Below are 16,023 nucleotides of genomic sequence, written 5' to 3' on the forward strand. Positions count from 1 at the left end.
TTGGCAGTGGGAAATGCTTCAGCACTTTATTGAGAGAAAGCAATAAATAACACTGTGATAAAAAGAGTTCAAAAGTAGACTGTACATACTTTGTTACATAATCAGGAAATTCACAAAAGATTAATAGAAAAACAGAACGGAAACAGTGACTCACACAAATCCAAAGCAGAAACCAAATGTAAGGACACGCCATCCACCTGTGCACCGGCTGCGTAATAAATAACGCTCCTTGATCTGAACACATTTCCTGCTGGCTTTTTAATATGCCATTTACAAAGGAAAAGTTACGGCGGCTACTCAGACAATCCCAAATGGCTACATCATCAAAATCTAAAAATGTAAGACTAGGTCCATTGTTTAAACATGTTTACAAACAAATGTAAAAAGATGATTTACCTAAGAAAAATAAGGCCTTTGTTAGAGTCGCACTGTATTATTTTCAGGATCCCTCGCGGCCGTCCCCTCTGCACCACCGGCTTTGCGATGAGAGCACGGCGCCCGTGATTGGTCCTCTGAGTGGTTGTGTGGGCGCCCTGCCACCCTGCTTCCCAGGGGAGAGCGCGGGAAGCCGGCCCCAGGCCCCCCACCCGAGTCTTTCTCTTCCGGCTGAGAATGGTCCCAGCTCATGGCTTCTGCCAGTCACTGAAGACAAGCGAAGCCCGCAGAGACGAGGCTATGAAAGTGTAACAGGTCCTAAGACATTGTCAGTGTTCTGCTAATCCTTTCAGTCCAAGTTTTATTAGAAGCTCATAGCTAACACCAGGTACTTTTAATCTGTTCACATCGCAGAACAAAGCATTTCTTGCTAGAAAAAGTACTGTAAGGTTAGTCATTAAAATACAACAATAATTGCCTGACATCAGGTCTGCTTATTTCAAAGTGATTGTAGTGAGCTCGGGAACGTTTGTCAAGGATGATCGCTGTGTCACGACGATTTCACAAACGCAGTAAAATCCTTTACTCTGTCGTGGTTTATTATTACAAAATTAAACAATGATAATTACAATAAATGCATAATTTACAAAAGCCCTATATCTGTTCATAAGATTTATACATACAAGCATTACAGTACATTCATTTCAAAGACTAAAATTAGATATAAGAACATAAATTGATTTGAAAGGATATTTATAGCCTGGATATACATGAAAAAGTAAGTAACTATATAAATGAAGGCATAAGTTTACATAAATATAAGAAACATTAAATTCTAAAATATTTTCTCTATGGTATTCATGAATTTTTCACTAATTAAAAACTCTGTAATAAAATATCTTAGGGTCCATATAACAAGTATTAACAGATTAAGGATTCCATTGAATTCTAAAATGCAGTCTTTGCTGGATTCAAAACGCTGCAGAATCACCGGTAGAAGTAGTGTGGGTAAACTGGAAAATAAAAACAGACAAAAAAGCAGGTTTGAGCCTCGCCACACCAGGACGGGCTGCCTGCTCCGGTGCCCCCCCACCCCATCGTGGGCACCCACGCCTCCCTGACACCTCGGTTCAGCCTCTTTTGAGAATTTAGAATAAACATCAAGGACTTTAGAATATACATATCGAGGAAAGAATTCCTTCACTGACTTCCATTTGGCCTACGTCTAAAAGTCAATTAAAAAAAAGACAAAACCAATCAGATTCCAGCTGAGGTCTGAGAACAGAACAGAGCAGAACAGTGCCCCTCCCGCAGGGCCCCCACACCACTACCTCCACGGCGGGGCGGGGTCCCTCAGGCACTGATCCAGGGATGGCAATGCAGTTTTGTTTTGAAAAGCCAATCTCTAAATTGAAAGGTTATTAGTGTCACATGACGGTACAGTCTCATGGAACTCCATACTGGGGGGCTTCTCTCACTCCAGAATGTGTGTTTACACAAAGCTAGCTAGCACCGCCCACTCGGCAATCACACAGATGGCCATCCAGGTGTCAGAGCAGAGGGGCTTGCCAGGTGCTCTTAACTCCAGGGGCAGCTGGCTCAGGGCTGAGTTCATGTTCTTTTCTGCCCAGTTCTCCTTTCCTGCCTCCCCACCCCCAAAAGAACACTGACAGACACTTCAAATAAGGCGGCAGTTTTGGGTTTAAGGACAAAGTGGAAATCCATGTTTTCTCCTTAAATACGAGGACACCCTAACCTCTGTAGGACAAATTGGAAGCATCCAGCATGCCAAAATCCTCCTAACAGGTGAGGAAAGGCTGGTGTGTCTGCACTTTTCAAGCCCCTGAACTAGCTGCAGCGGGCTCCCGGCCCGAAGCCTACAGCGTATGCCCGTCGCCCGAGCACATGTGCACACACCAGGGATCGCCATCAGCCTACTCACCACAGGAGGCCTCAGCAGGAGTAAGTCCTGACTGTAGCAGAATCCAACCTCTGCGTTCCTGACACGTTGCCTGTTCCGACAACCAGGAGAGGCGTGCAAACACAGCATGCAGTTAGTCTTGGAAGTCACACCAGGGCACAGGCACACACACACATTTTCACACCTACAACAGCTCCTACTGAGGGCTCCAAGGGAAACTTCTACAGTGGGAGTGGATGAGCCGGACAGAGAATCGAAGTGGCACCAAGTGGGGTTTCACCCAGTGTCTCTTCATCTCCCAACAGCCCTGGGAGTCGTGGGAAGTTCATTCCAAAACAGCAGCGACACATCAGACGGTATAAAATCAATGTCATGACGTACATGTACATACACGACGCCTGCTTAACGTGATCAACTCTAGCTGAACGGAGCAACTGGATTTCCCTTTCAGCCCGAAATATTGTACCTGTAGGAACGGTCTCATGGGAGACCCAGCAGTAATGTGAGCCGGCACCGGCCCACTGAGGGCGAGGGCGGGAGGCCAGCAGGCATGTGGCTTGAGGGAAGGGAGGTCACCTCACAGCAGGTAAGAGACCCAGGCACGGTTTCAGGGGTGGCAAGAGGACGATTTGTCGAAGAAAACCAAAGCCCAACCTCAGTTTCTCCCGGGAACAATGTGCACCACTGATTTTCTTTGGTTAAGAAATACACCGCATGGCCCAACAGATAAGCCCCAATTCCTCGCTGCGAACTGGACTAAGACACTTAAGAAAATCTGTAGCAGATATTCGCTGTTCCCAGTTACACATTTTCTGGTTTCCACCAGGAACACATTTTATTAATATTCTGCCGTGGTTCCAGAAAGGATGTTACGACAGCTGGTGCTGCCGGAGAGAAAGGGGAAGCTTTATAAATCTTTCTGATACTGAGAACCCAGGAAACCTGATGCAAGTGACCTCACACTCCCTTATTCAAAAAGCCATTAAAATCATCAATTTTTACCAGGTTTAGGCCTTAGCTATCATACAGGGGAGAGTGACCTTCTATGTAACATGCTCCCTGTGCCCTTCTCTAGCATTAGTTTTAATTTATCCAAATTCTAATCTCAATATTCTGTTAACATTTAACAGGAAAATGTGATTTGTAATGACGAAAATAGGAATGAAGCTATGAGGAAATAAGAAAGCACTCCGATTATTTAATAATTCAAAGGCCAAATTACAGTTAAAATTTCTAAGCAATTACCTGCATGCTTCTTAAAAGAAAAATGCTACTTTTAAAAAGTTACTGGTTTTTCCTCCCATTAGGCATATTATTAAACTCTGGCAGGCAGATGTGGCTTTTTAATAGAAGTGCTGCCTTGTACGCCATTCTCATTAGGTATCCAGCTTAGCAAAGGCTTTGTATAAATGCCTGACTCTGATTTTTACACAGACAAGTGAGAGCTAAACTTATAAACCTGCTTATGGGGAGGGCTAATAACTGGAAAGCTAGTAAAAACCCCAACAGTACAATTTGAAAACCGCTCCCTTTCCTATAGCGTACCCGACTATGTCAGAGGAGAAGGAAGTCATTTGTAACCGGAGTACGACTCGAGTGGGCCGTCCCAGCGAACACGCACGAGGACGCACGGCAAGCCGATACTTTCTAAGTCAGCTTGTGGGAATGAGTCCTGGACCATCACCAGCAGCCGATGAGGAGAACGGGGGACGGTGTAACAGGCAGGAACTGAGGTGCAGCGCTCAAGGTCAGCACCTCCTAAGTGGGGACGCGCACAGCCAGGAGGTCTGCCAGCAACGCACGGCAGACTCTAATTAGAATGTACGTAAAGCACCGTGGTTGTCAAGGGAGGGTCCCAGGCGCACTGTGAAACCGCCAGGCAGAGTTGGCAGAGCCAACAGGACCGGCGGCCCTGCAGTGAGGACTCCCAGCATTGTCTCCTTGCTTCTCTCCATCCCTTTGTGACACAGAGAGACAAGGACAAATCACAGCAGGGACAGAGGGAAGAAAGGAAAGGCAGAGCTCACAGAAGTGGCAATCATGTCATTTAAAATGGACTGAGTCACCTTTCCAGTGTGGAGAGTGGTCCTGGGACTAAGTACGCAGTGTGAATGCTACTGCACTGATGGAAGCTTCTCATGCCACCTGGCGCGCGCGCACTCACACACACCACACATACACACCACACCCCCACACACACCACAGCCCCACACACACCTGGCACACGCACACACACCACACATACACACCACACACACACACACACACACACCCACACCACACATACACACCACACCCCCACACACACCACACTCACACACACACCTGGCACACGCACGCACACACACACCACACTCACACATACCACACCCACATGCACACACACACGCACACCACACACATACACCCACACCACACACACATACACCACACATACACACACACCACACACACACCACACACATATACACGCACACACCACACACATACACCACACATACACACACCACACACACACACAACACACACACACAACACACACATACACGCACACACACATACAAGTCGGAGGTCAATCCAACACTCTGAGAACGCACAGTGCTTACCTTCACTAGCTGGAAGAATAGGAATATTCAACCCGACAAGAACTTAAAAAAAAAAAAATCTGTATTATCGTTAATCTTTTATCAACAGATGTTAGGACTGATTTTAAAACACGGAAACCTGGGCATGCGCAGTACTCAGCTGCCTCGTAACCTATTAAACCGGCCATTCTAGACGAGCACCAACGTGCCAGCCAAACGCTGCTCGTGCTGCCTGTAGGCTGCGGGCTGGCCTGGCCATCACGTACCGTCCAGCTGCATCTTCTTTGGCTGCATAGAGGGTGAGGACAGAGAGGAGGTGACCCGGAAGTTTGCGGGGAGAGTCTCTGCTGACCCGGCAGCTAAACCACGAACGTCCTTTGGTCTAAATTTTTTTCTCCAAGAAGGTGCTCTCCTAAAGCTTTTATCATCATCCTGGTAAGTTAAAGGGCAGAAAACAAAACTGATTTTAAAATAAAGGACAAAAACATCAAATTACCAGCCCTTCAACATTTCTCTTGAACTTCTCACTGCATTTCTGTTCACCTGTATCCAGCCCTGTTCTTGATAACTGTGTGATTTATGACCAAACTGGGAGCTTCTGAGAGTGAAGGGAGGCCTGGTAACACTTATGCTGGGATGTATCTGGGCAAACGGGGTGGTCCTGGGCCACGTGGGGTGTGCTCCTCCTCTCACCGTGCTCCACTTCTTATCTTGCAAAAACCACCTTCTTACTATATAATATTTTTTATTTGTATTAAAAATCGTTTTCAAGCTGTCAATAATTCCATCTTATGCTGAGAGAAAGCCAGCAAGTGCCTCTGTAAGGTATCCTATTCTTTGTCAAACTCAACTTTTCTTAAGATCCAATCAAGAGAATGAATGAATGACAGTGTGGGAATAAATATGTCGTGGTTTTGTACAAGAGGACGTAACATTTTGTCCTTTTCAATATGCTTCTGAAACATTCCCCCAAAGCACAGGGCTCTGGGTGGGGAAAGACACCCAGGTGTCCCCAAAACAACTGACAGACAGACTCCATTCCTAGGCTGCAACCAGTGTTTCGTGATGTGGAAAACACTTCTGAGGGGTATTAAAAATGACAACGGCAACAACAAAAACCCTTATCTTATTGAAAACATTAGTTTCTTAATAGATCACTTGCTAATAAAATGTAAGAGCAATGCGTAACTTGTAAGGTAAAATTATCGCCACATTTAGAAGAGTTACCTGACTAAACAGTTCATACAAGTGTGACAAAGTAATTCACATTTAATGGAAATTTCACAATCGTTAGGCTGAAAGCTTACTTCATCGAACCGTCTGTCAGTTCCCATGACCAAAAGGTTGTTAAACTCTCTTTCCAAGACAGCACGAGCCTGAAATCAGAACAGAACAACACTCTGACATTTTCATCAATCTAGTCTGAAGGCTGTCAGCACATCACAACTGTTCTTCAAACCAAGACTTTTAAAAACCTGTTTGAAAGGCGTTGAACCGCGACTGTTCTAAATCCAGGTTTTAAAGTGGAGTCTGTGGATGCGCTTCTGCAAACAGGGATCCACGGTCTCTTGGAAATTAAACTCTGTGCTGTGTGGGCTGGTGCAGGTGGGAAGGTCAGGGGTATTGGCAAAAGATACACACTCTTCTGTCACACAGAACATTTCCTGATCCTCTAATGAGCCCATGAATCAAAAAGAGGTACCCAGGGCAATTACCCACTGATACACCATTAACAGCCTCCCCCTGGCATACCTACGAGCATTTCTCTTTCCACGTAAGAACTAAGTATGTCACTCGTATGAGCATACGCACTTGAAGTTCCCCCTTATTCTGTTTATTGAAGACTCTCAGGCTTGCGATAGAAAATGGAAAGAGGATAGGCCAAAGTACTGAAGAATGAAGTGCTGCTGATTTGAACTGTGACTGCGGACTCGGTACGGCGACAGACTGCTAGTTGTCTGAGCTGCTGTACGCCTGGCCTCCATACGGACACTGGCGCAGTGTCTCATCAGGAGAACCGCCTGAGCGCCGGTGGAGAAGGCCCGGCCTGCTCGGTGTTACCTGTGTGTTCTGCGTGGGGATCTGTAACAGCAGTGCCAGCGCGTTGAAGTCGAAGGTCTCATCTAAGGCCACAAGCGCGCCATGCACGCCGCTCTCCAGCAGGTTGTTTGCGTACTCTTTAAGGCCAATCGACAGAATCCAGCGAATCACTCGATCGTTGCTCCAAACAAGCACATCTGCAGGTGAGTAAAAACAATGATAAACATGGCTCTGGAAAACTGCCTTCATCACGCACGTGCTGTGACACAGGCCAAGGGTCCCACACAGTCCTGGCCCTTCAGTTCCCGACAAGACAGGCTCCACGAGAGCTGGGGCTCAGTGCTGCGTTTAGACATGGACGCCTTGGCCCTTGTCTGGTCTTGGAAACCTTCCACAGGGACTCAATCTTCTAGGGAACCCGGAAGGAATGGAGTTGTGTCCATTGGGCGTCTGGAGAGCAGGCGATGAGGAGGATGCGGGGTCGGCCAGCAGCAGCAGGGACAGGGATGGGAATACGTGCCAGGTGCCCACACGCCCACATAGACTCCAGAGCACTGGGAACACCTGCTGCCCACCACGGGGTGGGCACCAACGCCAACACTTGCTGCATTCAACGCAAACCTCTCCCTTGGAGTCCTGACGCCTCTGTTGTCGTCTCATTGTAAACAGAGAGACGCTTAAAGATACTCTCAGCATACCAGAGACTTTGGGGGAAGAGCTTGTATTATGCAAAGCAGTGAACGATTACGTTTGCTCTAGAAGAGATCTGAAAATAGTCTCTCTGTAAAATACGGACAGATTATCACCAATTACTTTCAAAGACAGTTTTTGTCAACTGTAAAGATTTAAAATGGACGCAGAAAACAAATGAGAGTTTTACAAATTTCATTTCCAATATCCTTTTCTGGATAAAGGGTGTGCACGCACACACACACGCACGCACAGTAAGCGCTGGCCATCGGTTTTCCTCGTGACTCACAGTAACTCAAGTCTGACTAGACTATCCTTCCAATGGGCCATCGCCCCAACCACATTTTCATATTCCATTCCTTTCTTAGTAAGAAGTGGGGGTGAAAGCGGCACTTACAGGCCTCTGGTAAGATTTAAATGAATCCACCTATGAAAGTTCTTGGAGTTGCTCAGTAAGTCCTTTCTCTTATTATCACAGTTAGTAGTGGTATCTTATCACTACTGTTAGTGATTTCTGTATATTCTGAGCATTCTGAGAGATCTGACGTCGAGCTCGATCGCCAGCACCTCACTTCAAAGCACACTGCTGTCTCCGATCACTCAGAGGCGCTGCGAGAGGCTCCCCATCGGAGAAGAGCAGCTTTGTCTGGGGCTGACCACCCAGGCCCTCTGACACGCCCGCCCGCTTTCTAACTGGAAGGTCTCTGCCTTCCTCCTGCTGCAAGGAGCTCCCACTCCATCTTCACGGCCCAGCTGACACATAAACCCCGGGAGCAGAAGCACCATTGTCAGTCTGTGCTTCTGAAATCCTTGCACGAACGGCCAGAGCCACCCTCCTCACACTTCAACTGAGTAGCCACAGCAGGGCCTTGTTCATCTGTGTGCGTGGCAGCACTTGTCAGGGACAGGCCCATGTCCTCACAACAGGAAATCACTGACGTTGTCAGGAAATGCTCACCTGGACACAGTCAGCCTACACACTGATGGGAACATGAGAACAGGCAGTAGCTCTGGCCACACGGGAGGAGCTGAGCAGCACTCATTCTACCCGGGATCCCCCCTCCGTGATAACGGCAGACTCGTCTTCTCCACTTACAGCCTTTTCTCGTTTTTTAAAACTAGGAAATCACTGACGCTGTGAATATACTGGGCAGCAGACCTATGTTGAATTAACAAACATCGTGTACTAGCCTTTTATTTCATTCTGGCTTTCTTCTCTTCTTCTTTCCAGTTCTTTTCGATCATAATTTAACCTTCTCAGGCACATAATTCCGCACTGGAAACTGTTTCTATTTCCAAAAAAAATAAATAAATAAATAAAAAATAAGAGATGGCAACAGGCACAGGTCTCTCTGCCGACGAGTAAGGAGTGTTCGCAGTGCTTTACCTATGAAAACTGTCCACCATCTTCAGCTGCCCTCGCAGGTCTTTCTTCGTCAGGTGGTCCAGCATGCGGGCATCCACCAGACACTCCATGAAGTAGCTGCGGTACTGCGGGAGGCCCAGGCTGGGCAGCCACTCGTTGCCGATCCACTCGTGGTTCATGTCCCCGTAGGCCAGCGTCTGCTTGCAGTAACGAAGCATCATCAGTACAGAGAACACTCCGTGGAACAGGTCACAAGAGCAGTTTAAATAATCTCTAACTGGAATTCAAATCTATTACATATTCTCAAAGGCTAAACTAACTAATGGCAACACTGTTCACTACAATTTCAAAATAACCTGCTCTTATTAACTACCTTTTAAATGTGCTAGTAAAATTGCATGCAAAAGGAATTATACTCTTAAAAACCTGTGACTGGTTGTTTATAAATTTAACCTATTAACCAAATCACAATAAAACTGACTACGTATTATCTTTCTGAAATAGTTTTATGTATGATAACATAACACCAAAGAATGACCACGGCTCATGAACAAGTTTGAAGGATCAATGTAATGCTACTTATTAAAATGTATCTGGCTGGTTTTAACTTTACTTTTAATACTTCATTTTCCAAATTTCCTTAACAAAACGTGTTAATTCCAAAATCAGTGAAAGTGAATTAAAAAATAGTTTTAAAAGAAGAGATAAACAACAACTGATGGGACTGAAAGGAGAAGCAGAGAGACGCACAACTGGTCAGAAGACCTCAACCCTCCTTTCTCAGTAAGTCAACCATGGACGGAAAAAGGAAGCCCAAATAAACAACCTCAGAAGGGGTGGGAGCCCTAAACAACACTGTCAACCAATCTGACTTGACATTTTATAGAACACTCTACTCCATAATAGCAGAATACATTCTTTTCAAGTATGCATGGAACATTCTCCACAATAGACAAATCTCAACATACATCGAGAGACTGAAATCGTACAAATTATGTTCTTTTATCTCAAAGAATTAAATTAGAAATCAATAATAAAAAGATATCTGGAAAACTGCTAAATATTTGGAAATCAGCATACTTCTAATAACCCATGTGTCAAAGAAGAAATTACAAGGGAAATGAGAAAATATTTCTAATTGAGTAAGTGAAACACAATATATTCAAAAATTGTGGGATGCAGCTAAAGTACTGTCTTGAGTGAAATTTATAGTATTATAATATTAGATGCTTATGTTATAAATGGAGAAAGGTTACAAATCAAGACTTTATCACTCTATGTTAAAAAACTTGAAAAAGAAGAGCAAATGAAATCTACAGCAAGGAGAAGAAAAAAATAAAAGAGCAGAAACCAATGAAACAGAAACCAGAAAAACCACAGAAAATAAAATAATGAAACTAAAACCTGGTTCATCAATAAAATTGACTAACCCTTCACCAGAGTAATCCAGAAAAAAAAGACGTTACCAATATCAAGAATGAAAGAGGGGGCATAAGTACCGATCCTACAGACACTGAAAGGCTAATAAGGGACAACTGTGGACAACTGCTAAGCAACTTAGATAAAATGCGCATATTTCTTGAAAGACACTGTCTACAAAAGCCACTCAGTAAGAAACTGATAACCTGTATCTACTAGAATTCTACTTTATACTTATAAAACTTCTCACACATAAAATCATACTAAATGGCTTTACTGGTGAATCCTACCAAACATTTATGAAAAAAATAGCAATTCTACACAAACTATTCCAAAACAGTGAAGAAGAAATGCCTAAATCATTCTATAAGGCCAGCATCAGTCTGATAACAAACTAGACAAACGTGTTACAAGAAAACTACAGACCAATATCCCTCATAGACACAGATGCAAAATTCCTTACAAAACATGAGCAAATCAAATCAGTAATATATTAAAGGGATAAGATGTCACGACAACTGGCGTTTCTCTCAGGAACGAACGTAAAGTTGGGTCAACGTTTGAGAAAAAAATCCATGAAATTCACCATATCAATGGAATGAAAAGAAAAACCACGATACCATCTCAAAATATGAGGAAAAGGCATTTGACAAAATTCATCATTCATTTATGGAAATCTCAGCATTTCTGGAATGGAAGAAAACTGCCTCCATCTGATCAAGGGCATCTACAAACAACGGCATGCTGCCTCCATCTGTAATGGCGAAAGACGAGACATTTCTCCCTAAGATCAGGAGCAAAGTAAGGATGTCTGCTCTCACCTCTTCTACTCAACAACACTGGAACTCCTGACCACTGTAGTACTAAAGCAAGAAAAATAAATCAAAAGCATATGAATTGGTAAAGAAAAAAACTGTCCTTATTTGCGGAGGACCGGATGATCAATGTAGAAAGTGAATCTACAAAACAGCTATCAGAACTAAAACGAATGTAGTCAAGGTGCAGGGTATAAGGTCAATATATTAATAGGAACTGTATTTCCAAATACTAGAAATGAACTGGAAATTGAAATTTTAAAAATACTCTTTATAATGTCATCAAAGACTCTGAAATCCTTAGGGTTAAATCTTGCAGAATACATGCAAGCTGTGTACAATGAAACAGAAATAAGCACATTATATGTATAAACATACATATCAAAGAAAGGAAAAAAGACGAAGCCACGTTCACAGGAATTCTGTACATTATGGAGTCCTTGGAAACAGGAACTCTCAACTACCACCATATTGTCTTGAAAATACGGCCTCTAATCTAATTTAGTATTTATACCAACCAAGCTGGAAGGAATGACTCAAACACCAACAAGAGTGCTCAGATTCTAATGGGGGAAAAAAAAGTTTCACTATTTGCTCTAAACAACCATGACTGAGAAAAACAGCAAACGTTTTTGGGGGCTTCATGACAATAGAGTTTTTTCACTCTTTCAAACCTTACTCTCATCTCGTAGGCCTGACACCTACAGCATGACTATCTGCTATTGTCTAAACACAGATTTCCAGGGAAGCAGAACCCTCCTCATTTTTGTTTCCTCACTGTCTGCTCTACTCACGCTTCTTCAATGGTCAGTAACGTGAGCTGCTGGGAGGGCCGGGCTCCCCAATCCCAGGGAGAACCACGTCTCCTGGGCTGCCATGACAGCCTTCTGACAACAGCACGTGACAGGGCTCTTGTGGGCTACAAGAGGCAGCCACAGCACAGGCTCTATTTTTCCACTGCTGAAACGACGACAAGTACAACTCCGTGTTCTGAACTCTACAGTGTGATACTGGCTGCTCTGTTCAGCCCTGTGTTTCTGGCAAGCGACAGTCTTGCACAGAGAGCGAGCGCTCTGACGCTACTTGCTCAATGAAGCCCCCATGGCCTTGAACACACTTGATGTGTTCTTCCCCTGAGCACCCAAGGGCATCTCACACCTCCCCTGGGCTTACAAGCGGGCCACCGCGCGACAGCATGGAAAGGCGCAGGTCTGCCTCCTGCGTGTGGCCGCACCTGGCAGTTACAGACACCGGGAAGCCTCGTCGTCCTTGCTTCTGCCAAAGATCGAACACAGGCTAATGCTAGCACCATCGGCACGGCTCGTCCTTGTTTCTATTTCCATTGCAAAGAGCAAATGTTCAGTTGATTTCATTTACACTTCATGGCCCAGTGAAGGGAATTTCATAATAAAGTGCTGACAACGCTCTGCTTCTCAGTGTAAAATATACTGACATTTAAGTAATTATGAAATGTACCCTTTTAATTCACTAATGGTCCTTACTGGCCCTGGAAAGAGATATTTGACTAGGTTAAGTAATTAATGGGGACATTTATCTGGAACAGCGGCACATAAATGGGGGAGCTCAGAGAATCATATTATAGCTCCTGTCTACTTCCATTAAAAAAAAAAAACACAGTACAACTGGCTTTGCTTTAGAAGCACAGAGAGAGGCAAACAGGTGTTTCAACTAGCAACTTGTAATCAGGAAAACTCTGAAAATTGTGGTTTTCTTCAGGTACACAATTAATCTCCAGTCCTATACACAATGCCACTAATGAGAGCCTTAGGGGACGTTGCCTGTCCACACCTTGTAGCCTTCGGTCTGTCGCTGAAACGGACAGCATGGCACACGGCGGTGCTGGTGGAATCACAGGTAGGAGCGCCACTGTTTGGAGGTGGGCTGTCTGACAGTAAGGCTGCAGAACAGTCATGACAAAGCCTTTTGTGAGTTGCGGAACTGGGAAGCTGAAAACTCAGAAGGACATCAGCAAGAAGAGGCTTCATTTCTGAGAATTCCATTAGGAGGAAAGTCTTTAGTTCACATTTAGGACAGTTCTTAGTAAAATACTGACACGAGGACCTACTGATATATTGAAAACGTGTGAGAACACAGTTTTCCCATCCGCAGATCTCATAACTAAAGTTTACCACTAGGGACTGACATATAATCTCAGGCAGGAGCTGCCGAAGCCACAGGACTTGATATAAAAGACCGTACGTTAAACAAAGCGATCCACGTTAGTTAGAACGAGCTACCATGGCTCCGCACGAGAAACGCTGACGAGTCTTCAAAATTGTCCATGAGACGCACTCTTTGTAGTCTTTGCTCCTATGCTTTGCTCTGACTAACGCTTTCACGTCATTAACAATATTCTGAATATAGTTAAGATATTAAAAATGTCAAGAAAAGTAAATTACAAGGTTTCATACTCCAATTCTTTTTGTTGCTGTACATATAGTGAAGAATATATTATAGAGAGTCTCCAACCTGAGCCCAGCTTCCCTCCTCATCTTCCTGATGTTACGTGGTTAGGGATGCAAAAGAACACAACTATTAGTATTGGTGAGCTTAGTCACGCACACAAATTCACTTGGGAGGGAGGGTGCAGCTGAACTGAGTGAAAAGTTCAAAAAATCAAAAGCATCATGCAAAACTCATGCAAAACCAACAATTCCAAAGTCTCATGCAAGGAGCCGACGCCCCACGACAAGCACATCCATGAAAGGAGAGAGCTAGGGTCAGACCGCCCAAGTGGGGGCTGTTCTGAGGGCTCTCCTGAAGGGGACGGGAGCTCAATCTACTCTGCGCGGGGCCCGCCTACCATCTTTAAGCTCCTGAACAAAACCGGAAGTAAGATCAAATGCGAATTCTATTTTACACATTTCACTAGGGCCTAAGGGAAGTACTTATCCGGAACAATTTAATGTGATAACGAGATTTTGTTTCCGCCGCACGGCTCCTAAGTGGGCGCGCACGGAGGGGAAGATGAGCCTGGGCCGTGACTGACCGTTTGTGGCGTGGCTGTGAGCGTCTCCATCTCCTCGTGCGTTAGCCAGACATTTCCTGTGGTCTAGGGTGACCCCAGTGACCAAGCACATCCAGGGCAAGGGAAGCAGTGACAAAGAGGAAAGGTGGCAGACACGTAAGCCGTGGGCACGTAGAGGAGCAGTGCAGGCAAAGCTTCCTTTCGATGCCCACAGAGAACACGACAGAGCGTTATTAGCACAAGCGCGTCCCCTTTAAAGAGTAACCACATCTTATTAACGCCACGTTGTCAGTACAAGGAGAACACGACTTCTAGAGCTCTGTCAGGCTTACCACCTGAGGTATGTGACACACAGAGAAGAGAAAACATTTCTTACTTCTGCAAATTGTGCTTCTCAGGTAGCTCTTCATTCGATGTGTTTTATACAGTCTTACCCAAACAAAGCCTCGCTCTGGCTGGGCTATCAGAACATGGTTCCTGGGAGGCCCCGTCACTCGCGGCCCGCGGGAAATGAAAGGGCAGGGAGCCGGAGGGCTAAGTGTGTCCAAAAGAATGCCGAACACGTTCAGTGTGCCCAATAACGGCACGACCGACCATCACACCCGACGGAGACAGGCTGAGTGGCCAGGCCTCCGAGCAAGGTGCACCCTGTGCCCTAAATGTAAGGTGCGCTCTCCATCACTGCCCGTCAAGAACTGCCTTTATCAGGACAGGGTACAAAACCTTTGGGAAAACCACCCCAGCACCTTCATTTCTAGAAAGGCCACGCTGATGGGCAACTATGGGGAACACGGACCAGTCAACACTGCGATACTGCGGCCGAACCTGCCACTGGGCCAAGAGCTACCGGTGCAGTCGGTGAGAGCACAGCATCACTGCCCATCACCACAGGCCGTTCACCAAGAAACAAAATAAAACACAGAAATGCTCGTAACACTTACTGTGCGGAGTAACTGAGCCCGGAATCGGGCCCTGACCTGCTACGCAGAGAAGTGAGTCTGTGAGGCTCTGGGTTTCTCAGCCAGAGTTCTTCTCTCCAGAATAGACCAAAAGCAGAAGTGGAAGAGCCTGCCCTGTCTCCCAATTACCATTAATGTGTTCCTTAGTTTCGTTTTTAACTTTTTCAACGAGGAGGACCCTTTATAAGGACTTTCCAGGTCTTCCCATGGGAAGCAGACTGTCTGAGCACAGATGTACACAGATGTGACGCTTGGTATACATGTGCAGGTTTGCAGACTGCTTAAAACCCTGAGCTCCCCAAATGGAAAGCACCAGTAGGCCACACAAATCAACAGAGCAAAACACTGGCTACAGTGCAACTGGGGATCTAAGCCTTTCCCCTTCACTTTTCATACATTTATATTTAAATGTGATCATTTCTTTTCCACATTTTCAAAAACTCCTAGTTCTATATTACAGTGCCACTGTAGTCAAGCTGTTATAAAAGCATTGAATGAAGTATATTTTAAGCACCCAATTGTCACAGATTAAAAGTTGTAACATTTTGGGGCGGCCGGGTGGCTCAGTTGGTTAGAGCGCGAGCTTTCAACAACAGGGTTGCCGGTTCAATTCCCACCTGGGATGGTGGGCTGTGCCCCCTGCAATTAAGACTGAAAATGGCAACTGGACTTGGAGCTGAGCTGCGCCCTCCACAACTAGACTGAAGGACAACGACTTGGAGCTGATGGGCCCTGGAGAAACACACTGTTCCCCAAAACTCCCCAATAAAAATTTAAAGAAAAGAAAAGTTGTAATGTTTTGAATGCTACGATTTTAATTTGGACACTGGATGTGTTGAGAAGCAACATAACATAAAGAGACAA

The 16,023-nt window shown here is 45.1% G+C and overlaps 1 protein-coding gene across 3 annotated transcripts in view; it reads right to left on the reverse strand.

The window, feature by feature from the left end:
* The window catches only part of PPFIA1 (PTPRF interacting protein alpha 1), an 83,694-nt gene continuing 67,671 nt past the window's right edge, over positions 1–16,023 (reverse strand). For 2 of the 3 annotated variants that reach the window (XM_033119936.1, XM_033119938.1), the window contains 9 exons: positions 14,222–14,284; positions 13,702–13,728; positions 8,999–9,174; positions 8,803–8,900; positions 6,943–7,118; positions 6,189–6,257; positions 5,148–5,313; positions 2,318–2,387; positions 13–1,388 (listed from right to left, as the gene is read on the reverse strand). In XM_033119936.1, coding sequence (XP_032975827.1) covers positions 2,329–2,387; positions 5,148–5,313; positions 6,189–6,257; positions 6,943–7,118; positions 8,803–8,900; positions 8,999–9,174; positions 13,702–13,728; positions 14,222–14,284 — 834 coding nt within the window. In that variant the 3' untranslated portion in view covers positions 13–1,388; positions 2,318–2,328. Of the gene's footprint in view, positions 1,389–2,317; positions 2,388–5,147; positions 5,314–6,188; positions 6,258–6,942; positions 7,119–8,802; positions 8,901–8,998; positions 9,175–13,701; positions 13,729–14,221; positions 14,285–16,023 lie in introns of all 3 variants that reach the window. The other variant, XM_033119937.1, reaches the window with a different exon arrangement.

Source organism: Rhinolophus ferrumequinum, chromosome 11, assembly GCF_004115265.2.
Source record: "Rhinolophus ferrumequinum isolate MPI-CBG mRhiFer1 chromosome 11, mRhiFer1_v1.p, whole genome shotgun sequence".
NCBI classification, from domain to species: domain Eukaryota; kingdom Metazoa; phylum Chordata; class Mammalia; order Chiroptera; family Rhinolophidae; genus Rhinolophus; species Rhinolophus ferrumequinum.